Source organism: Podarcis tiliguerta (assembly GCF_965153285.1).
Source record: "Podarcis tiliguerta genome assembly, chromosome: 8".
Lineage (NCBI taxonomy): Eukaryota > Metazoa > Chordata > Lepidosauria > Squamata > Lacertidae > Podarcis > Podarcis tiliguerta.
Window position 1 is genome coordinate 68,588,404 of NC_139541.1, and position 24,318 is coordinate 68,612,721.

At 45.7% G+C, this 24,318-nt stretch overlaps 1 protein-coding gene across 4 annotated transcripts; it reads left to right on the forward strand.

Moving 5' to 3' along the window:
- Positions 1-1,131: 1,131 nt before the first annotated feature.
- Positions 1,132-24,318, forward strand: PROSER3 (proline and serine rich 3). Of its 4 annotated transcripts, none has more exons than XM_083455333.1 (14): positions 1,209-1,460; positions 12,305-12,401; positions 13,376-13,479; positions 13,594-13,702; positions 14,258-14,556; positions 15,423-15,568; positions 16,832-16,893; positions 17,842-17,921; positions 18,068-18,186; positions 19,173-19,363; positions 19,820-20,311; positions 21,717-21,888; positions 22,672-22,753; positions 23,900-24,318. In XM_083455333.1, exons 3-14 carry the CDS (start codon positions 13,469-13,471, stop codon positions 23,964-23,966), a joined length of 1,830 nt encoding a protein of 609 aa, XP_083311459.1. In that variant the 5' UTR covers positions 1,209-1,460; positions 12,305-12,401; positions 13,376-13,468; the 3' UTR covers positions 23,967-24,318. The 4 variants fall into 4 exon arrangements, with proteins under 4 accessions (XP_083311461.1, XP_083311459.1, XP_083311458.1 ...); XM_083455332.1 differs by lacking the exon at positions 12,305-12,401 and adding an exon at positions 8,445-8,619 and having other exon boundaries at positions 1,209-1,456; XM_083455334.1 differs by lacking the exons at positions 1,209-1,460; positions 12,305-12,401 and adding exons at positions 4,596-6,711; positions 8,445-8,619.

Genomic DNA, 24,318 nt, shown 5'->3' on the forward strand with positions numbered 1-24,318 from the left:
AAGTGGTAATTACAGGTGCTCACAGTGCTGTAGGGGCTCCCATGTAGGTGTGAAAGGAGTATCCTTTGTTGCTGAGCATCATGAAATACACTCAGTGTCACTCATTGCAGCAGGCATTCTTCTCCCACCCTTGCTCGACACCACCCTATGAAACAGCAAATCTGAGATGCACATTTTTTATGGGGCAAGAAATGGTTGGCACTCGGAGAGCCTACCTTGGACATGCCAGTGTTCCATTTAAGCAGGGCTCTCTAGCAGTTTCTTTTGCTGCCGTCACTCTATATATTTGTTGTCTCAGAGGACTTGTAGGAGCACATTATAACACAGTAGACACTTTTACGAAGAACTTACATCTCCAAGATACCTGCTCTGTCTTTTGTTAGAAATGCTCACTTGCATTTTCGGTATCATTGCTGGACGGCTGTATTTTGATTGTTGTTAGCCGCCCTGAGCCCGGCTTCGGCTGGGGAGGGAGGGATATAAATAAAAATTTTTATTTTTATTATTTTTATTATTATTATTAGTGCTAGAACAGTGTTTCCTAACATTTAATAATTAAAACAAATATATATTCAAATCTAATGCTTTGTGCCCTCCTTGCCTCAGTGGGTGGGAAGAATAATTGTTTCCCGATGAATGAATGAACCGATTTATTTCGGTCACTGCCCGGAGTGCACTTGTTTCCCGATATCCCTTTTAAATACTTCTAAAGTGCTCCCAAGTAAACAGGCCACAGGATTACCCTAGCTAGCGTACGTGCTAATTTTCAGAATTGCTCAGCCCTAGTTTTACAAATACATTTCAGGACACTATTGCAGTTTGTCACGTACTTGCAGCGCCTGCTTAAAAATAAGTCGAGCTGAGTGTAATGGGACTTACCATGGGCGTAACCAGGTTTTTTGTTGGGGGGAACAAACAGTTGAGCTTTTTGGGGGAGATCACGGGTAAAAAATCCCTTCCCCCCCAAAAAAAAGAGGCCATTACGGGGCGCAGGCTTTGCTGTGTGGGGGTGCAGGACCTCAGTTTATTGAGTATTTTAAATGCTTTTCAATACTTTTTGAGGATTTGCCCCCCCTCCCACTTGGCTACGCACCCAATCAAGTAGTACCAGAGCATGACGGTATTTGTAGTTTGTGCGCCCGACCGGAACTGAGGATCCATCAGGCGTATATTCCCCTCCCAGAGGGCTCGGCGCGCAATGCTTTGTGGGAATCGTAGTACTGAAGCCGACAGGTAGAGGAAAAAGCCGCGCACCCGACATCCTCCGCGGGCAGCGACTTCCTCCTTCGGTTGCTAGGCGACGGCCGAGGCGGCAAGCTCGTCTCGGGTTGAGCGGGAAGAAGGGCTTTAGGCCCCGCGGAAGGGGCGCCCGAGGTCACTGAATCCGGCGCCGATCTCCAGGCGCAAAATCCCAAGGGACTGCTGCAGAGGAGTATTCCTTGGGGTTCACGGTCAGGCAAGTGTGTTTTAGCGGTGTAATCCTACGCAGGCTTCCTCCCTGGTAATGGGGTTTAGGGTCGCAGCCTAGGCTTGTCAGTGTCAATGAATCGTAGAGCTGGAAGGGACCCTGAGGTAAAATGCTGAGCCGTGAACAGCTAGGCAGAGAAAAACACATCTATACACAGTGCCCCCCCCCCCCCGGGACACACACATACCCCTAAACATTTTGTGACTCTTTGTACTTTTGTCCATTTGCTGTATTTATTTTCCCTGATTTGAACTATAAAATGGTGATTTTCTTGAGTCAAAATAAGAATACCCCTAAACATTTATTTAGAAAAAAAGCACTGCCTATATACAGTGGTACCTCAGGTTAAGAACTTAATTCGTTCTGGAGGTCCGTTCTTAACCTGCAACTGTTCTTAACCTGAGGTACCACTTTAGCTAATGGGGCCTGCCACTGCTGCTGTACCGCCGCAGTGCGATTTCTGTTCTCATCCTGAAGTAAAGTTCTTAACCCAAGGTACTCTTTCTGGGTTAGTGGAGTCTGTAACCTAAAGCGTCTGTAACCTGAGGTACCACTGCAGTTGCAGAAAGTACAGTGGGACCTCTGGTTAAGAGCTTAATTCGTTCTGGAGGTCCGTTCTTAACCTGAAACTGTTCTTCACCTGAAGCACCACTTTAGCTAATGGGGCCTCCTGCTGCCGCCGCGCCGCCGGAGCACGATTTCTGTTCTCAACCTGAAGCAAAGTTCTTAACCTGAAGCACTATTTCTGGGTTAGCGGAGTTTGTAATCTGAAGCGTATGTAACCTGAAGCGTATGTAACCTGAGGTACCACTGTAACAGGCATGGAGATTTCAGTGGTGGAAGAAGCTTCCTCTGCTAAGTTTTGGCTTCTAGCGGTCCTATTAAGGGCACATGAGCTGGGCCCTGCCAGGGAGGGGAAAAAAGGAAAGGGTGTGTGTGGTGGAACTGGCAACCTAATCTGTTTGTGTTTGTGTAGTAAACGAAGCCAGCTCTATTTCCTTCAGCTGCGGCTGTTAGATTTTCCTGTGTGCGGGGAGTATTGTTTTCAGAAATGCAGGCCCTGTTGGCTGTGAATTCTAGTTTAGGGTGGAGATTATCCCGGAATTAACTCCCGCAGAGCAGAAGAGATTGCGTTGTGCATTGAAAGATGCCATCCCAGAGCTTTATTCATTTCTAGACTTTCTTGTTTAGGATTTGTTTAGTATGATTCTCAAAACTTAACACGTTTAGGCCATTTCACACGTTACCTGGCAACAGACCTAGGTTTGTCCCTGTACATGTATTTTCAAGAGGGAGCTTCAGCTGGTTCTGATGTGTACCTATTTGCATTTGCAAACAAGATTATAAGCTTGTTGCATTCATATGTTGTTGTTTTTTTAAGCATATCCTTAAAGATGTGACATGTAAAGTGGTCCCACCTAGGTTTCATTTTCTTGCAGTGCTTTGATAAATACATTGAAAACATTTGGTTATTATCTGAATATTTCTCCAGGCTATAATCTGCAGGACCTCGCTATTTTTAAACCAGTGTTTGGAATGTGTTAACTTTGCTTTGGAGCCTCTCGCTCATCAGCAACTTTTACACTTGTAGTTCTGGGTCTGTGACTAGCTGGAAGCTTTCTGCTTTAAAACCCCTGTGACTTCTGGCTTTATGTGACTTTTGTTGAAGCTGAACTTTCTGTACCTCAGATTTGCCTTGGGTTGTGGGATCATAAAAAAATAATAATAGTCCAGCAAATTACATGAATTGTAAATTGGCTCTGATCAGGTTTTGAGTTGGAAGTGAGTGACTGACACAGCTCCAAAACTTTGAAATGACTTGTGAGGATTTGTTAAAATAATGGGAAACCCCTGCTTTCTCTTTAAAAAGATCTAGATTTCTACCTCTCCAGGTTGCAGAAGTGTGAATCTGTGGATGGTGAAACCTGTAATGAAATGAGTTTTGTTTTTCAAGCCCCAAACAAGTTGGTCGTCATCCATGGCCTAGATCAAAGCACTTACTGCATCCTAGGTAATTGCATGGCATAGAGCTGTAAATTGTGATGAACTTTTGGCTAATCATGAAATGGTATGCTGAAAAAGAGGGTAGTTGCCAAGTTGCATGTGCTATGTGTAATAATGAAATGTGTTTGAGCACAGTGCATCAGCTATCTTTCTTCTGTGATATTAGCTGAGCAATTAGTTGGGTCCCGACTCAGCTACACAGCTACAAATAAAACACTTTAAATGTGTTATAAAGTGCAATATACAAATGTGACACTAGATGGCGACAGCAAGCTATGCAAAATTCAATGTATTTTTTGAAACGTTTTAAAATAAAGTATTTTCACAACATTTTTAATATGTATGTAGATTCTACCTAAGAGTGAAAATTCTTATGACAAATGTAGGAGCGGTTGTCTGTTCATTGAAGGTGTTTTCTTCCTTGCACCTTAATAGCTCAACTACCTCTGCCTGTTTCTTTGGCAATCTTACAGGTCGACTATATTCATGCTTATCTGAAGTCATGTCACACTGATTTCAATGGGAGTTACCCTCAAGTAAGAGTGTGTTAGATTGCAGTCTTCAAGAATTGTTCTTTTCTAATACAGTGGTACCTCAGGTCAAGTACTTAATTCATTCTGGAGGTCCGTTCTTAACCTGAAACTGTTCTTAACCTGAAGCACCACTTTAGCTAATGGGGCCTCCTGCTGCCACTGCGCCGCCGGAGCACGATTTCTGTTCTCATCCTGAAGCAAAGTTCTTAACCTGAAGCACTAGTTCTGGCTTTGCAGCCAGTGCATTGATTCTCAGTTTCCGAACTTTTCAGAAGTCGAACAGTCTTCTGGAACAGATTAAGTTCAAAAACCGAGATATATGTGTAACAATAGTAGTACTCATTTCTGCAATCAGCTGTTATATGTACTAAACTGCAGTTGCTCATTCAGTGTTGCTTCCAAATAAGTTGCCACTTGGAAATTCAGTCATAGTTCTGAGCATCTGGCATTTTTAGAGCTCATGAAGATGGAGCTGAGGTTAGGAGCAAACATTTTTGTCCTTTTGACTACAATTAATTGGTTGCGGCTAGTTTAGAAATACAGGTGACACTCAATTTACATTGGGGTTACGTTATGGGGATAGCGCATAACCATGTAACTTTTTGGCAAATGGGAAGTATTGTTCCTTTTCAAGCTTAGTGGGATGCTGCAAATGACTGAAATCCTGCAATCTTTCTCACCTGGAAATAAACCCCATTGAGTTCAACGGAATTTACTTCTAGGCAGACAAGGTTAGGATTGTATCATTACAGTGGTATGTGTAGCCCAATGGATTAGCAACCTTTATGGCCTTATTTGCAACATTGGGCCAAGGCATACTTGCCAGGTGCAGCAGTCTCCCATTACTAACAGGGAGTAATACATATTTATTAGAAAGGTGGAGTGTAAGTCTATAATATGTGGCTAGTTTAGCTATTCCTAGGGCTTATAGTTTCTGAGGCTGTAGAGCGTGGCTGTTGTATCTGTTAATGGACCTCTTTGCACTAGTATACAGATCTCTCTGGTTTTATTTGGAAATCATAAACCTACCTTCCTTCTCTGACGCTTTCTGGCAAAGTGAAAGCAATGCAACCTGGCTTGTCAGCAGAGTGAGCCAGCTGTGGCCTCACCTGCAGACGCAGGGAGTGTCCTGGGAGCCAGTGCAAGAGAGAACTGATGGGGTGTGTCCCTGTCCATTCCTGTGTAATAGGATAGGTTGGGCCCTATGGTGAGAGTATGAATTGCACATCCGTATGTTCTCATCTCTTTAGAGGAATGTCCTGATCTCTCTGGAAGGCCCTTGGAGAGGCTGCTATTCGTGTCCCTTAATGTCTCAGTGACCAGGGTGGTGTACTTAGTTATTTCTGCATTTAGCCCTTTCTTTACCTGTCCCCCTCCAATGGTTAATATATTTCCTAGCAGTCCTTCACTAGGCTCTGGGTTTGTCCTCCCCTGATCTTCTGCAGGAGACATAGAAAATTCAGTGGCACTTGTTTTATTCCACGCAAGGCAAGGGCCCTTTGTGTTTGTGCTCACAGAATTATAATCTTAGGACCTGTAGCTTCTAGAAACCTTAACAACAGAAATAAATAATATTCAGCTTCCTTGTTCTAATGCCAATGATGTTTCTGATTTGTACTAAAATCTAGTAAGTTAATTAGTAGAGGACTATAAACCACAGAACCTAGTGCTTGCCAATCAGAAGGTTGGTGGTTTGAATCCCTACGATGGGGTGAGCTCCCGTTGTTTGGTCCCTGCTCCTGCCAACCTAGCAGTTCGAAAGCACGATAAAGTGCAAATAGTTAGATAGGTACTGCTCTGGCGGGAAGGTAAACAGCGTTTCCGTGCGCTGCTCTGATTCACCAGAAGCGGCTTAGTCATGCTGGCCACATGACCCAGAAGCTGTATGCCGGCTCCCTTGGCCAGTAAAGCGAGATGAGCGCTGCAACCCCAGAGACGTCTGCAACTGGACCTAATGGTCAAGGGTCCCTTTACCTTTACCTATATATGAAGCACTTTTCTTTTACCCCCTCACTAATCTTATTGGGTTAATAGGATCATTTTAATTTTTAGCCAGTAGGCCATAACACATGTTGTTGTTGTTTTTTTACATAAGAAACAAAATACTTAAATGCACATATTACAAAAATTGTGTGGTTCAGAAGCTAGGTTGCATAGCCAACCTGATCTAACTATGGAAATGATTGGGATAGTAATATACTGTGTCTGAGTTTTTAAAAAAGTATCACTAATCTTTGGTGTAACTGTTGCGAACTACATAACTTTGGATGGTATAAGAATGCATGTAATTTTGGGGATCTGGTAAAGAGGAATATGAAGAATTTTTTTTGTCAAAAAAGCAGAGCTGTCACATACTAATGTGGAGGACTTTCAACCACAAATCGTAGATACTGAATTCGATCCTTTTGAGGAAAGGACTGTGTTTATGATGGTCTCCCTGACCAACTGAAACGTGGACCTTTTTTATTAACTTGAGTGGAGCTTGACTTGCATTAGTAGCCCCTGGTGTATGTAGCAGCTACAGTAATTGCACAAGGGGAAGGGGGGGAAAGAAAACAGTAACAGAAAATGCTGGGATTCTTTTCTTTCATCCCGTAAATGCTGACAACTGGGACTTCTGATGCCAAAAAGCCGGACAAGCCAGAAAACAGGCAAGAACATCTACATTCAGTGAAGACCGATTCAAGCCTGAGCAGGTGCCATAAAGTAAGCCACAAGCAATTTATTTAATCCATCTGGGTTGAAGATTTTCTCTTCCTTTGTGCCACCCTATTAAAATGCAAAGCCAGCCTGCTTTACGTGCCAACCCACAGTGGCATTCTTTAAACCTGCCAACCTAAAGATGCCAGTTTGAAACCAAGCGAAGGAACATTGACGCAGCCTTAACCCTTTTTGCAAGCACATGACGAGGCTCCCAAGCTTGCAGTTCGGAGATGCACTGCTCACAGCACCAGGACCTGTGTGAGAATAATCAATAGCTCCTGCCATATCTGTAGGTAATGTGAAGTAGGATCTTGGTTTGCCAAGGTGGAAAAGCAGGATGGGTGGTGTGCTGGAGAAGGAAGGGAAATTGACACCTCCAGCTAATGAAGCAACTTCCACACCACTGCAGAGATGGCGAAGTTCTGTGCTAACTCTCAGTGCTAGACAGATCTCTTGTAGCTGTCTGCTTAAATTATCACCGCTTGGTTAAATTATGAATTATGCACGTCCATGTTTTGTCAAGTGCTGTGGTGTCAAATATTCAAGGAAGAATCTCTGTGCTTGCTGGGGGTATTGCAAGAGGAGGATTATCTTTGGGGCCAGGGAAGACTTTTTGAGCAGCAGCATGGATTAAGATATTTAAATCTTTGCTTCTGTTTTAAGGCTTTGCTGCTTCCACTCCAGACCTTATTTGAGATTTGTGGCAGATGAGTGGCCTATTTTGAGGCATTTTGAGGCATACAAAACACTCATCTGATCTGTCTTTTTGGCACCGAAAGACCATGGAAATCCACTCAAGTGCATGTTTACTGTGCTTAGCAGTTTAAAGAGGGGCCTGCTTCTGTTCTTTAATTTTCTTTGCCACACACAGAAAAGTGAATGGGATTGTTGCAAACTGGACCTGGTGATTGCCTGGAAGTGGAGCTGATTATGTCCTTGTGTCCTTACCTGGTTTCCCATTTACCCCTCTAGTGCTGCATCAAGGCTCTGCAAATAGCATGGTTTAGCACTAAACTGGAATGGTGGCAGAAATTCTGAGAGAAATAATTGTGGGGGTGTTTTTGCATAGTGATCTCAGAGGAATCTTTAGTTTGTGTGTGTGTGTGCCACTCCTGCTGTTCCCTAGTCTACAGTTTAAAATAGAACAGCAGAATTTCCATTTGATCCTGTTGAATCAACATATCTGGCACCTATCAGGACCACATAACACCAGTCCTGAGAGATCTGCATTGGCTCCTAGTATGTTTCCGAGCACAATTCAAGGTGTTGGTGCTGACCTTTAAAGCCCTAAAGGGCCTCGGTCCTGTATACCTGAAGGAGCATCTCCACCCCCATCATTCAGCCCGGACACTGAGATCCAGCGCCGAGGGTCTTTTGGCAGTTCCCTCATTGCGAGAAGTGAGGTTACAGGGAACCAGACAGAGGGCCTTCTTGATAGTGGCGCCCGCCCTGTGGAACGCCCCCCCCCCATCAGATGTCAAGGAAATAAGTTATTATTAAAAGACATCTGAAGGCAGCCCTGTTTAGGGAAGTTTTTAATACTGTATTGTTTTTAACACTCGATTGGGAGCCGCCCAGAGTGGCTGGGGAAACTCAGCCTGATGGGCGGGGTATAAATAATAAATTATTATTATTATTATTAGTACTGAAAACTCTGCACTGAGAGTTCCCTAAATTGTGTTGTTCTTGTATACTGCAAAGGCATTCTAAATCCATTTTTTCTTCTTTCCATTTAGACTGCTGTCTGTCTCTCATTGACTCTCTTCACATGTGGCATACGAAAGAATTAGAGAACTAAATAATGCACCAGTACAGTTTGAAGAATGAATTCTAGCATTTCTGTACTTTCTCAAAGTGCATGGTAGTCTATTGGAAAGCGGTAATGGAAGCGGTCACTGGATCACCCTTTCTGTATGTCATCTGCTGCTAATGCAACGTGAAGTTGTTTTAGGAGATAGTATTCATGCTTGCTAATGGTCTTTGTTCTGCATTTGCAGCATTTGGGCTAGATTGTAGCCACTAAAAAAAATCATTAATGCTTCCTCAAGCATTATAAAGAAATGGGCCTGGCCAGCTGAATTTCATGTACAAGTGCAGTGTGGGGGAGAAATAAAGAGGACAATCCTTTTGTCCTTTCGCAGGAAGAGATGTCCAGTTAGAATGTTGTTTGGCACGGAAAAAATACTTTCCATTCCTTGCCAGTGTTAGGTGCCTATGCAGGGCTAAAACTGATATTTCAAATTTTCCACTATATGTTATATGTCCATTGTGACTCAGGTAAGGGGTCTGGCCCTAAAGTGAACCCCTATTTTTCTGGTAACACCATATTTAGTATTGTATTGTTAGCTGTAATCACTACAGTCATACCTTTGGTTGTGAACGCTGCAGGTTGCACGTTTTCGGGTTACGGACCACGCCAAACATGGAAGTACTGGAACGGGTTACTTCCAGGTTTCGGAGCTCGTACATGTGCAGAAGCGCTAAATTGTGCTTTGCGCATGCGCAGAAGCACCGAATCGCAGTGCTGCGGGTTGTGAACGCTGCAGGTTGCGAACGTGCCTCCCACACGGATCATGTTCGCAACCCGAGGTTCCACTGTATTCTGTTTGATAAGGCATAGAAGCCCGGGCTTGAATTGCTTATGGCAACCCCAATTGTGGTGTGCACATTCTCTAACAGTGCAAGCCTATACATCCCTTTGACTTCACCGAGGCTTGATCCCTAAGTGTAGTAACAACAACAACAACAATAATTTATTACTGGGACTTGTGTCCCATCCATCTGACTGGGTTGCCCAGTCATCCTGGGCTGCTTCCAATGGAAGATATAAAAACACACACAAACAATGGTGACATTAAAAGCTTCCCGATCCAGGACTGCCTTCAGATGTCTTCGTGTATGATTGCAGCCTAAGTAAGGAATTTCATTTTCACCATGCCTTCAATTCTGCATTTGCTTCTGGGAACAAATGTGTAGAGAAGGGTTATTTTCCCCTAGAGAAGCACCAAAGTCCAGAGGTCTTTCAGTCAGCATATACAGTACCTCACAGGTGTACAAGCAGCTTCCTGTTCATCTGCTGACATTAGCATGTCAGAGGCCTTTGTTGTTGTTTTTAAATATATTTTTATTAAAGATACATTGGTTTATGTCTCTCTTTTCAAGTTACGTTTTCTACAGATCAGTTTTATTTGTTGAGACATTAGTGTTACATTAGGAAGAAAAAGGGGAAAGAGGTGGAGGGGGGAATAGTGAGTGGGGTGGTGTAGAGTGGCAATGCTTCTATTCTACTTAGTGTATGTGTGGGGTTTTCTGTCAGCATCACTTGTGTGGGTTCTCTTTACTATTCACTTGTATTCCTTTGGTGGTGAGAGAGGTTGGGGTTGGCCTAGGGCAGGGATGGCCAACTCCCAAGAGACCGCGATCTACTCACAGTTAAAAACTGGCAGTGATATACTGTATTTTTCGCCCTATAGGACGCACTTTTCCCCCTCCAAAAATGAAGGGGAAATCTGTGTGCGTCTTATGGGGCGAATGCAGGCTTTCGCTGAAGGTTGGAGAGCGAGAGGGGTCGGTGCGCATGTCTAAGCTGCGGGTGTCTGCCCGAAGCGCGGGGCGCCCTGCTTCAGCGCTCCCCGCGCTCCGTGCAGCAGGCTGCTATCCGCAGCCTAGGGAGCCCTGCGGGAACTCCTGCAGGGCTCCCTAGGCTGTGGGTGTCTGCCCGAAGTGCGGGGCACCCTGCTTCAGCACGCCCCACGCTCTGTGCAGCAGGCTGCTATCCGCAGCCTAGGGAGCCCTGCGAGATAGCAGCCTGCTGCACGGAGCGCGGGGAGCGCTGAAGCAGAGCGCCCCACGCTTTGGGCAGACATCTGGCAGCCCCACAAGCTTGGGGGACAGCAGGGAGGCACAGCGCCGCCATCCCGCTGTTCCCCGACCTGGTTTGGAGGCTGGCACTAGGGAGAAGCGCACTTCTCCCCAGCGCCAGCCCCACAAGCTCGGGGGACAGCGGGGAGGCGGAGCTCCGCCATCCCGCTGTTCCCCAACCTGGTTTGGATTCCTCAACCTGGTTTTGGGGGGGAAATAAAGAAAAAAAAATTTCCCTTTATTTCCCCCCCCCAAAACTAGGTGCGTCCTATGGGCCGGTGCGTCCTATGGGACGAAAAATACGGTACCCCCTTTTGGGGGTTCAGGTCAAAGGGAGGAGGAAGGCCCATTTTTGGGGGGTGCAGGGCAAGAATGTTGAGGTTTTTTTTAGGGAAGCCAGAGTTGTTCGGCTTCTTTGTTGGGAGCCACTGATCTACCAGTGATCTACCGGTAGATTACGATCTACCTGTTGGACTTGCCTGGCCTAGGGTATGGTTGGTTGTCTTTGTTTGGCCATAGTGAAATTTATTTTCATGTGTCTGCTGGGAAGCCCCATTGTCCTACTCCTCAGTACTGTGTTGGGGCAAGGTGTGGCTTTAAAGGCACAGGCCAGTGCAAAAAATGAGGACTCAGGATTGGCACAGTCAGCACAGTTCTATCCTCCAGGCAGAAGGGCTCAGGGGAATGGACTGTCCCCACCTGCCCCTAGGGCCACAGATTGCCATTGGTGAGATCTGACGTGTTGGCTGCAAGTAGCAGCCTGTTAAGTTGTCACAATAGTTAGCAAAACAGGCTGTCTTGGTAACCATTTCAGGCTGGCGGTTCTGCTATGAACGGATTTTCACTGTTCTGTGTTTGAATGATCGTATCTGAACTATCCTCCCAGCATTTACTGCAGCTGTGCCTGATGTGTGGGCCTAAATAAGTAAGAACTCGCTTTGGCTACAGCGTTTCTTACAGTGTAACTCCATTTTACAGGTGGACAACTGAGACCTGCTTTGCTGGGAGATGCACAGGAAGATGCTCTAAAAGCACAGAGATGCTCTCACAGATTTGTCAATTGATGGGTGCACTTAAAGAGTTGAATTTTCTCATTGTTCTGTCCACTTTTCATAGCTCTGATCTTCCAGTGATAGTCCTAAAGGCTATACTATCCCATACCAACCAATCCAGTTGCTTGCTCTGTTTTGCTATAATAGGAATTACTCCACCTTTTGATCAGATGTTAGTTGGAGTCATAACATTTTATTCCAGAGCAATGGAATTCATGCTGTTCATCGTTTCACAGTATGACAGGGTCAGTGAATGGGATACTTTCATGGGGGGGGGGGGCAAAACAAAAACTGTTGCCTTGGCAACTGCACACTGCGCAAACAAGTGCCATGGAAATTTCCTTCCTAGCTGCAGGAAGGAAAGAATTCATTTATGCAAATAATTCATTGCTCTGAACCACAGCTAAGTTGGAAATTCATAATATCGTGCAGCAGATTAGCTGCTCTAGAACATTTCCCAGGTCTGGATCTTGTCACAATTTGGAATTGTTTTGCTTCTGTGTCAATGGATTTATATAAAGTTCCCTGGGCTGGATTAACAGATAGATTACACATACCATAGAGTGAGGCCTTAAGTTTGTATGAAGGATGATTTTATCCCACCTCTGCAGTGCAGGGCTCTTCTTTCTTTTTTTAACATTCCCACAGTTGAGAACGTTGTGGTTGGTTTCTTTGCCAGGCAGACGGTGGCCAAATTCCTGACTGTGGAGAAATCTTAAGGTGGTTGGAGCCTGCATAGCCCAAGGAGCAGACTGATGATGTGCAATGAGGCAATTTCAGGTGTAAAGTAGCAGGACATAATTTTCTGTTAATTTATTGCATTTATATTCTGCCTTTGCTCCATGATGGTACTTGAGATGGCATAGATGGGCAGATGGAAGCAGAGAGTAGCATGAATTAGAAGAGGGTGAGACTTTGAATATGACTTCTTGACTTTATCTTTTAATCTTCCCGAGTTACATGTTGACAGAGGCAAGGTACAGGGGGTGAGAAATAGTTTCCAGGTCGACATGCCAATTTTGTATTTGAGAGCCATTGTAATAGTGATGATGAGTATGAGCTAGAGCTTCTCAGTTCAGCCGTGTGTTTGTCGGGAGCCATTGATGAACCACAATCTCTGAGCCTCTTGTCCCCTAGTTTACCTGCAATGTGGGAATAATAGTGCTGACCTTTAAATGATTGTTTATAAAGATTACAGTCATACCTCGGGTTACAGACGCTTCGGGTTGTGCGATTTCGGGTTTGCACCGCGCCAAACCTGGAAGTACCGGAACGGGTTACTTCCACGTTTTGGCGCTTGCGTATGCCCAGAAGCGCTAAATCACACTTTGCACATGCGCAGAAGTGCCGAATCGCGACCAACGTGTGCGCAGAAGCGGCAATGCGGGTTGCGAATGCTGCGCGTTGCGAACGTGCTTCCCGCATGGATCACGTTCGCAACCCGAGTGTCCACTGTACTGAGCCAGTGTATATGTAGGGCTTTTGAGCACTTAGAAAAAGCAGTGACCTGAGTTCTCTGAGTGCCCCTCCTTATGTTGGCAAAACTGCATCTTAATATTTTTGCCCCCATTCTTCATGCCTTTTTGCCCCTTTCCCCTCCTTCAGCTAAATCATGATTGCCAGAAATATCCCAATAAAAAACAAAAGGGAAGGGTGGAGGAAAAGCCTATGGACATTTGGAAACAAAATAAATTACGTAAAAGAAGTAAAGCCTATCCCAAAATGTATGTATTTATTGTTTCTTCTGTTTACAGCACAAACTTTGGGAAGCCTTCGATCATCCCATGAGGAAAGCGTGTAGAGACCACATCCGCAGCCATCAAAGCTGAACACCTGGGTGTAGAATAATGGATTCCAGGTATGAGAGCTAGCGGAAGAAAAGGGTTTGACCTGATGGGTTTCCTTCTGCTAAGAAGTGCCCAGTCTAGGCAGGGCAGGGCCTCACTAACTGGGATTCCTTGCTTGCCCGCAGTATGGCTGTTTTCTCCACCCTGGGAAGCCCCTTTTTGGAGCAATCTTGTTCGCGGAGCCATTACCACCCTTCCCAGGCACACCCACTGAGGCAGGAGCAGCGATATACGGTGAGATGGGGTGGGGGGAGAGACAAGGTGGGCAAATAATGCTGCAGAGTCACTAGCGGGGAACTCAAATGGAGCAGAGCTGCTAGCAGGAAGAGTCAAAGAGGTCTTTTGGATCTCTATTGAACCAGTCCCTTTCAGGAGCTGGATAAAAATTCCATGGTGTTGGCTATCCAGTGGAACATGAATGCTCCACTTTGAGCATTTCTGTATTCTTGGGGGTTGAGCTAGACCTGGAAAGAGCCAATAAAGTATGTTGATTAGATGCTGGGAGTTCAAATCCCTTTTCAGCCATGACATAGGCCATTCATCCTTTCTTAGCTTAGCCTCCCTCGCAGGATTGTTGTGATGGAAAAGGATGTGGGGGTAGGAAACCACGTTTGATGCCCTCAGTTTTTTGGAGGAAGGGTAGGATAAAAATGTAACGATTAAACAGTTGTCAAGTGGAGCTACAGGAAGAGGGAGTTATTTTACAACTTGGCTTGAACTTTTCTGGAAGGTTTATGCCAGCCCTGAAATGCCAGCGACTCTGAAAACTCACTTTCCCGCTTTCCCTAGGCTCTGAGCCCGTCTCGTTTACGACACAAGAATTGCCCCACCTCTCCCAAGAAGGCAGAAACACAAAGTCCTCCAACCCCAGGTTTGCTTCCTGGGTCCAGTTACCAGGAGGTGAAACCCCCAGAGTCAGACTCCACAAGCCCCTTCAATGAATCATGGCCCTCGACTGAGCGCAGTTCTTCCTCTCTGACTCCCGAGGGAGCAAAGAGCCTTCCCTCAGAGCAGATAACGGGGATCAAAGCACTGGCTTCGCCAAAGCCCCCAGAATCTGTTTCAGACAGCGATTCAGTTATTGCCAGGTAAGCCTGCTAGCTAAGGGTTTCTTCTCAGGTGGGTGGGCAGAGTAGCAAGAGTTTACTGGATTTGTGTGGGGATGGGAGTCCTGGGTTCAAATACTACCTGGAAGAAGAACACATCTGATACCCTCAGTCAAATCTGTTTCTCAAACTTAATTTGTTCCGGAAGTCCATTTTAAAACCAAAGTGTTCCAAAACCAAGGGCACTTTCCCATAGAAAGTATTGCAAAATGGATTAATCGATTCCAGACTTATAAAAACAACCCCTAAAACAGCAATTTAACATGAATTTTACTATCCAAGGAGACCATTGGTCCATAAAATGAAAGCAATAATCAATGTACTGTTCTATTTAAAACAAATAAGACAGTACTGTAGATGATAATTTTTTTAAAAAAATCTTAACTTGCACTGATGATAGTCATTGTTTGGATGGGGGGCTTTTATCCATTTCCACAGTCACGCAATCAATCAATCAATCAGTCAATCAATCAATCAAGCTGAACTTTGTTCCACACAGTCACAAAAACAAATTAACCGAAAAGCCTCCGAAACAAAAATGCAAAATAAATAGCAAAAACAAAAGTGCCAAACTTAATTTGTTCCGGAAGTCAGTTTGACTTCTGAAATGTTTGAAAACCAGGGCGCAGCTTCTGATTGGTGCAAGCACCCCAGAAACAATAGCCAACAGCAGCATCGGATGTTCGGCTTCTGAAAAACATTCGAAAACTGGAACACTTACGTACCAAGGCGTTTGAGAACCAAGGTACCACTGTACTGAGTCTCTAGTCTAGCTTGGGAGTGATCACTACATTGAAGTAAAGTTCTTTGTCCATGTCTGTGATGCAGCACCTTTGATCCTTTGGCAGGTATATGGAGCGATTTCGTTATGGGCAGCCCACAAGCCGCAGGGAGCGCTGGGCACCAAATGTTCACTCTGCACAGTTCTGGTGGCTTGGCCACTCGTTTCCCCCTGAATGCAACATCTCCAAGAAGGAGACATCGCCAACTTCAGGTACTTGAGTCCAACAAGAAGGGTGCCGATATGGGGAACACTTTTATCAAGACAGACCAGGATGAGTGGGCCCTCGGAAAAATTGGATTTGTGTTGGAGCAGTACCTGCCCTAGCCAAAAGAGTGGTTGCTATTGGTAGGAAAAACTTCAGATTTGAAGACTTGCAGATTTAGATATGGACATACACATTGGAGCTGTGTCTTTGTCCAGGACTTACCTGTTAATTCCTATGAAGTAGAACTTTTTAGCAGTGGCGGGTAGCGCTCACAGGTCGCTCCTGTCCTAGCTTTTCCCATAAGAGAGACATATGGGACCAATGTGGGACCAGGTTATCTGAGAGAATGCCTTCTACACAGACTCGCCTGGTCAGTAAGATAATCTCAGTGGCCCTCCTCATTGTGCCATAGTCTGCAGCGGCCCATCTGGCATCAACTGGGAAGAGGGCCTAAAATAAATAATAGGAGTGTGCCAGGATTTTAAAAATCACAATATTTAAATCTGTCCCCTCCTCTGTAAAGGTAAAGGTACCCCTGCCCGTATGGGCCAGTCTTGACAGACTCTAGGGTTGTGCGCCCATCTCACTCAAGAGGCCGGGGGCCAGCGCTGTCCGGAAACACTTCCGGGTCACGTGGCCAGCGTGACATCGCTGCTCTGGTGAGCCAGAGCCGCACACGGAAACACCGTTTACCTTCCCGCTAGTACACGGTCCCTATTTATCTACTTGCATCCGGGAGTGCTTTCAAACTGCTAGGTTGGCAGGCGCTGGGACCGAACAACGGGAGCGCACCCCGCCGCGGGGATTCGAACCGCCGACCTTTCGATCGGCAAGCCCTAGGCGCTGAGGCTTTTACCCACAGCGCCACCCGCGTCCCATTAGTCCCCTCCTCTGTAGTTATCAGATAACGCTGCATATGCTCTAAGGTATTTTCTTTAAGGTATCAAAGCAATCCAAAGTGAGATGGGGGGGGGGGCTCTGACGGCCCCCATTATTACTTGGGAGTTCTGTGTAATTTTAGCACCCATTTCTCACAACCAAGCAACCCATCCAAAGGGTGGATTCATGTTGGCATTTTTCAGGGTTCTTCACCTATAATTTAGAAGATAACTTAAAGTCAAGCATATAGTTTTTCAGGCCTATGGATGAAAGGGGGAAGGGAAGGAGGGAGCGAGCCTAGAGCCACCCAAGATTTAAAGATTAGGCTCTTTGCAAAGATGTCTGAACTGTGTGAGTCAGAAATCTGTAATGAAGGTGTCTCCTTGCAGACAGTAGCCAGAGTGAAGTGAGGCAGTCGCTTTTCAGTCCTGCTCTGGACCAGTCTCCCTCGGTGAGTAAGGAGGTTCTCTCTAGGAATGGGGAGGTATCTACTCTGTCCACCAAAAAAGGACATAATATAGTTATGTTATCTTTGTGGATCACTGTTAATCTCAGCCCTCAGGGTTGAGGAATATTGTACAGAATCTGGAGGCATGGGTTCTAATCCTTGCTCAGCGATAAAGCTCATTGAATGACCTTCAGCCAGTCATATCTTAGAGCCTAGCCGGATTGTTGTGAGGATAATATGGAATAACCACACATGCTGCCCTGGTCTCCTTGAAGAATATAAACATGATAAATGGGGAAATCATAAGTGTGAAGTTGATCCTGCTTTGAGGACTGTGCTCTGGGGGGAGAAAATTGTGATGTTCACTATAGCACTTCTCAGCAGGATGATTAGTTTTTGGTTTCTCATTTGGATCTTTTATTAAGAACCAAGCGACCTTAAATTTTCAGAATTTGCAGGCAGGTGGGAGTTTTGCTTGGTCCTGGTTTGGCTGATTACTTTGACAGATCAGAAGACCATTTTCAATTTCCTCTGTCTCAGTAACTCCCTGCTTATTATTGCTGGTGATTGTTTCACCTTAACTGGTGTTCTTCTGCTTCCTGTCCCTACTTTGTCTGCACCAGAGGATCAAAGTACCTTTGTCCCATTGGATTGACCATCTTCTATTTTTTTGGTCATGACCTTGCTAACACTAGGCACTCCATAAGTGCTGCAGCTTCTCCCCTTGCCCTGCTGCCAGAATCCTGACATTCTTTTCCTTATAGAGCAGGCATGGGGAATGTGTGACCCCCTGGATTTTGTTGGACTGCAACTCCCATTATCCCTGACCATTTGCCCCATGAGCTAGAGCTGTTGGGAGTTGGAATTCAACAACATCTGGTGGGCCACAAGTCCCTCATCCCAGCTATAGAGTCTCCTATCTGACCCATTCCTTTGTATGCTCTTTTGTAGGGGGACTCACAGGATTCTTCCACGCTGGACCCTGAGACTGTTAAGCTCCAGGAGAGAGCAGCCAGGCTGTTACACAGAAGGTACTAACCTCCCTTGTATTTCACTCATCATCTAGGCTGCCCTTCCTCAATGTCTAATGGGCCTTCCAGCTTCTCTTTCTGTTCTCTCCCCAGCTGCCCCTCATTCCTAATAACCTGCCTGTCCTCATATGTTTTTCTGCATGCAGCACATCCCCGTTGAGCAGCTCCAGGCATGCAAGCTCTACCCCCACGTCCACCATCACAAATGCTGACACAGACATGACTGGTCGTGCTCCACATCACCTTGGTCTTGGCGAGCTGCAAGGTAAGACATGAGATCCAGGACCTTGCCTCTTAAGGGAGTGTTTTTCAACCTGGGGTCTCCACATGTTGCTGGACTCCAATCTCAACAGCCCCAGCCAGCTTAGCTGGTAAGGTAAGGGGTGATTGGAGTTGTAGTCCCAGCACCTGAAGCCCAAGGTTGAAGAACTCTGTCTTGAAGGAATGCCAGTGTTGTGGGCAATGACAGAAAGTGAGTGTTGTTGGGGGGGGGGGTGTGAGGAAAAGAAAGTTGGCTGGACTAGTAACTGGCTGAGTGCAAGTCTGATTGCCTCCTAAACAGTGTGGATGTTCTTATTTGGCAATTTATGAAGAATGATGGCTGCTTTAGTACAAATCTTTAGACTGCCCTATCTTTCAGTGCATCACTCAAAGGCAGAATTTGGTAAGGGGCATCTCAGTAATCTCCCCTTTCATTTACAAACAAACAAATTGCTAACCCTTCAGGCAGTCCTTGGTAAGTTTCAAAAGGCCAGAGGGGTTGCTGAGCAGGATCCCACATGGACAGGGTAATAGCAGCTGAATAAACTGGGCAAAACAGCAACTGTACAAATTTGTATTGCTAAATTTCTAGAGGTCACAGAATTACTGGCATAGAATTCGTGTTGTCTTGATATTAAATCGATTCTTGTTCAAAAGCACACATGCCTTATCATATGCTGGTTGAGTTGAATGGGCTCTTTTGGACTCCAGGTCCCGTCATCCCTAGCTAGCATAGCCAGTGGTGAGGTATGATGGGAACTGTAGTCTAACAACATCTGTGGAGCCATGGGTTCCTCCTGCCTGCTGTAAAAGATCCAGTGACTGATATAAGCCATCACCAAAGGAGACAAATCAATATACACTTTTTCAAAGATGATGATCCCAAAATGAAAACAGCGATGGGCAATGCCTGTATCTTGCAGAACTTTTTCAGAAGTTCACTGCAGACACTCCATTCATGTGCACCTCTCTCTCTCCCTGCCTCCCTAGGTAGTCTGAATGCTTTCCCTTACTATATCACTCAAAGATCTCAGCCATGTTCTTCTTCAAAACCAGAGGATGATATCCTTTTCCAGTGGCGACTGCGGCGAAAGATGGAGGAAGCGAGCCAGGCTGTTGCTGTGATGCCCCCTCTAGCTTGGAGGAGTCCACATATCCAGCCAACCCGTGCTTCTAGCCTGGTAAGAGTTTGAGGTGAATAAGTTTGCCATTGTTCTGTGCTGTGTAGCTGCAAGGCAAAAGCCTTGGAAGCAGGGGATGGAGCCATGCTTTCAGTGCACAACAGGATGGAGAAGCACAATCAATAGGCAGCGTGTGATGCATGAGAGGACCACAGCTCTTGCTACCTTGTTGTTGAGAGCTGAAGTGGACGAAACCTTGCAAAGTTCATGCACTGTTTCAGGCCACTTCATCTTTATAACTCCCAAGATGCTTGTGGCTATTCCACCTCACCCTACTTCAATTGTTTCGGAGTTGATGAGGCAAACAACTTTCCCATCATAGTATTGATCCTATACAGTATGGCAAAGCGTTCAGAGAGGAGTGGATCTGCTTCTAAGCATCTCACTACTCCATCTCAGAAAGTCCAGTAGATGCAGTCTGAGTCATGTATATTTTTCAATCGTTGTTCCCTGCAGGTAGAAAGAACGGCCCAGAAGCCATCGGAACCTGCAAGTTGGAAGAGTGAAGATGGAAGAGTGCAGCCAACTTCGGAAACCGAGCTGCATGTGAAATCCACCCTCCATGATTATCATCCCTGCTGCCCCACAGACTCTGTGAAAAATGGACCATGCTCCACGCAGCTCATAGAAGCCCCTCCATTCAGCAGTGGGATTGTACTGGATGGAAGTTCAGAACCAAAGGGAGAGCAAGGAGTGAAGGAAGTAACTCTGCAAGAGGAACATGCCCCTGCATACCGAGACTCTCCTCCCCTTGCAAGGCCTGCAGGAACCAACAAGCTTTTGGACCAGAGCACTTTGCATCAGGATCAACAGGCAGCCCGCCCTGTAGAGAGAGTGCACACTGAGCCCAGAGGGAACCAGAAGGCATTCAGAACCGAGCAGGGCCAAGCCAAACCAGGGCCACCAGTCAGTCGCACAAAAGATTCTATTCAACACGTCTTGGGAGAGGTATAAACATATGATCTGGCAATCTTTATGACTGTCATCACAGTGTGATGTAGAGGCCTATCATGCAGAATAGTGAGCACTTGAGTCCGGATGATTTTTCTAGTCCTCATGGTTGCAGAGACAAATGTGAATGCTTTTATTGGCAGCTACTGCTAAAGATTTAGGAATAAGGACTAGGCTGAGGTTTCCATTAATCTCAGACAGGGCTCTTTGACTCAGTGCAGGCCCCTCCCCAGTTCTACCTAGACACTTTCTATCCTTAACACTTTTCTTGCCCTCTGATTCCCCCCCCCAATGTGTTCCAGTTGCCCCCACTTCCTTTATGGCTAACAAAAATTTAATGCTAAATTGTGAAGTATCCCCATATTATATTTCACTGGAGCAGTGGTTTTCATACTGTGTTCCAGGGAAGTTTATGTGAGGCCCTTCATGTGGGAGGCAGTGACAATCAGTTCTGGCAGACAGAAAATTCATTTGAAAGACGGCTTATTCATCATTATTGACCTTCTGCAAAGCCGCTGGAGAGAAAACAAATTCACAGGCTGTGCTGTGAATTCAGACAGGAGTGACAGTGGGACCCAACAGGCCTGGCTAGTGGCCCATGTGAAGTGTTTGCCCTAGTGCATGGCTGCGATGGGCTTGGTCAGGTGGGTGGAGGGACATCCATGGGAGCGAGAGACAATGTGTTTAAAGCTGGAAGAGGAGTATTTGTGCTCCTCTCTTTATTGCAGGTAGTTTTTTCGTTTGTTCCTTCCACTTTCATGGCAGCCTTCTAGGGAGGCTTCTTCCCCTTTGAAGGTGAAGGAGGAACATCATCAGCACCTGGATTCCAGGAGCTGCAAATGCATGCACCACACACACATCTCTTGCTCGGACTTGGTTTGCTCTTGGGTCCCTTTCTCTAGTGCTGCCCAAGCCTGATTCTGGTCCCTCTTTCTCCCATGGGAAACTTTAATGCATCCAGTTATCAAACTTGGTTTAGCAGCCTGCTCCCCAACTGCTACCCTTCAGGCTAACCAGACTGTGTGGCCTGCTGTGACATTATCTCAAAGCACTGGAGGCTGCAGCCAGGTTGGTTCAGACAGCAGGCAAGCATCAGGCCTTCTCTGCATGGACATCTTGGCAGATGTTAAGGAGTTTCTCAGTAGGTAACGTGATGTGGACCCCTTAAAGACCACCGTGCCAGAAAAAAAAGCACTTTCAGAAAGTTTATGTAGATAAAATGTAATCAAGTGGCAAACTTGCAGATTTCCCAGTGGGTTGTGGGGATGACTTTTCTATAGATAAAGAAGATGAACCATCATCCAGCAGCTCCATTTAGCTGCTTGGGGGTATCTGAAATGGGCTCTTCCACTTCTGCTTTCCTTCCCAGGAGGAGATTTAACTAGTTTTCTCTCTCATTCAGGTGATTGCCGAAAGACTTTTCTCTCCACCTGATTCTCCACATCCTCATACGGACAAACCAAAAAGGAATTCAAAGAGTCGAAGCCTGGATGAAGCTCGGCGAAGACCTGTTTCTGCTCCCTCACATCCCCAGCTCCTCAACCTGGCTGCTCAGCTGCTGGAGCAGGCTGAAGGTGGGATAGTTGAGGGAATGGCAGATATGTGGATTTCATGGAGGGCTTTAAACATTCATGGTGGGGTCCATTTCGTCCCACCCGCGCAAGCATGTTCCTTTAGTTCCTGCCTGGCTTCACATTTCATAAACTCTGGACAGGAAACCTAGACCTGGAGTCTGGACCACTGAGTGGCCGTCACCGGCAATGGGCGATGATGATGCTCTGTTCAGTTTCCACTGGGCAAGCATGAGCTTAATTCCGATTTTGCAACTATTCTAAACACATTGACCAAATCAGTAATGGGTGGAATGGAAATGGAGATGTGGCTAGAGAAGGAACAGAGTAAGCAAGAGACAGGGTGTCTAAAGGTGCCTACACCAGTGAGGTTTTTTTTTAATACAGACCTAGAACTACAGATCTTGTATGTCAGTGTTGGTGCTGTAACAGGAGCTATTTGCCGCATGCCTTTAGTCAAAGTACAGGCATAGCCAGAGGCACAATACAGGCACAGCCCAGAAGGAGAGAAAAGTGTGTGGGCTCTATGGGAGGGGGTGGAAGGTGAAGAAGGCTGGAGCAAGAGGAGGGGAATATGTGGAAGCGGGAATTGAGCAGGAGGAATTGGTAAGTGCCTGGGAAGTGGGTTATTTTACAGGTTTGCGCTGATCGTTTGGTTGTAAGCAAAGAAACAACAGACAGCTTGGAACATCCCTGCAGATATTTATTGGAGAGCTCCATCCACAGCCTTGACTGATAGGAAAAGGAGAAAGCACTTAAAGTGGAGTTAATTTTTCTGTTTTGCAGACTCGGATGGCACAGAGTTTGAGGACGACCCCCTGTTACAGGTGCTAAGGGGCCAGAGGGAGTTGTTGCGCAGCCAGCTGAGGTGGGTCGCTGCTCATTGCAAACTGTCCAGAGGCATTCTCGCTTGGGATTGCTGCTGTTTCAAAGTCTTTGCTAGCTGCTGAGAACGGTTGCCTTACGTTGCCTGATGTCCTGTCAGGCTTTCCATGCCCCTCTCCTTTGGCTTTGAAGCATAATGGATACCTGAGAGCAGATTGTTAGAAGTGTTGTCTCCTTTGTCGTCATCCCTGGTGCCTTTGCAGTGTCAACACATTCTCCGTATGTGTCTTCTTCCCACCCACCCCAGCTTTAGATGCAGCTCCTATGAAAAGAGGTCGTTAGAATTCATATTGTTTGATACATATTCTTCCCTCCTTCAAAAGAGTTTAGCTGGTGTGTATAGTTTTTCTCTCCACCCATTCTGTCCCCACAACCAATCCTGTGAGTTAGGCTGAGAAATGATGGCTGGCCCAAAGTCATTTGGTGAGTTTTGTGGCTGGGTAGGAATTTGAGCTGGAGTCTCTCTGGTCTTAGTGCAGTGTTGCAACCATCACACCTCACCATCACTCCATAAGGATTTGTAAGAGGTTGCATATGTTTTAGCATCAGGCAAGAACTCAAGGCTTTATAGTTCTTATTTCATCCAGATTTAATCCTTCCCTAAAGTACAATTCTTGGTATGGACAGGATAGTGGATATTCAGTGATCCCAAGCAATCACTTAAATAATAATAATAAAAGAGAGCACAGAAGTCAGCTTTTTTTGATGGCCTGTATTCATTTTTGCAATGTTTCTAGTCTTTACAGCTGTGACAACTGAAAGCATGTAGGAAATAATCTAGTAATCTCAAAAGTCAGAAGTGTGGCTTATGTTTATTTATTTTTTTAGTGGATTTAGGCATCACACATGCCATTTTGACACTTTTCATATGTGAGAAGCAGAATAAAGTATGCAGGAAATAGAATTTGCTTAATTTATTCACATCTTAGAATTTATGATAAGCTGGCGCTTTTTAGTGCAAAGGGCATTTTGCTTTCAGCTATGAGCGGTTGCTGAGTGCTGCCCCACTGCTCCAAACAAATTGCAGCTGCCTGGTCTGATGGGCAGTTTTTTCTGTGACAGTATGCCTGTGTTGCTTTGGTCTCCAGCCCTTAAAGGTGGTATGCATTTCTACTCTGTTCCCTTGCAGAGCTGTGGATGTCCGCGTAGCTCAGCTTGAAGGCTACCATTCTGATCAAGACTTATCCCATCGATGACAGACGCCTGCACGATCTTCTCTGCACCTTGAGTGTGGTTGAAGGCTCTCTGATTCATAATTTGGGATTACAGCAGTGGACTGGGTCCTGTGCTCCTTGCTCAGACACCTCTGGATGACTTCAGCAACAGGGTTTGGGAGAGGTTCTTATTTATGCTAGCACCCTTCTGGTTTTGGCTGCGCTGCCTGTACCCAACAAGCTGGTGTGTTCATCAAAGTCAACTGGGAGTGCAAAATGACCAGGCACTGGTGTGTAGGGATGTGCCTAAAGCATAAACAGTGCCTTGTTTCCATGGTTTCATTGTGTATTTTTGTGGTGAGATTAAAATAAAAAGTGTATTTTTGGATCAAAA

Excerpts from the sequence above, each read along its gene's own strand:
- PROSER3 (XM_083455335.1), top strand. Across the intron at positions 14,557-15,422 it reads AGCGATTCAGTTATTGCCAG|GTATATGGAGCGATTTCGTT; the intron begins GTAAGCCTGCTA and ends ATCCTTTGGCAG. Across the intron at positions 21,889-22,671 it reads GCTGCTGGAGCAGGCTGAAG|ACTCGGATGGCACAGAGTTT; the intron begins GTGGGATAGTTG and ends TCTGTTTTGCAG.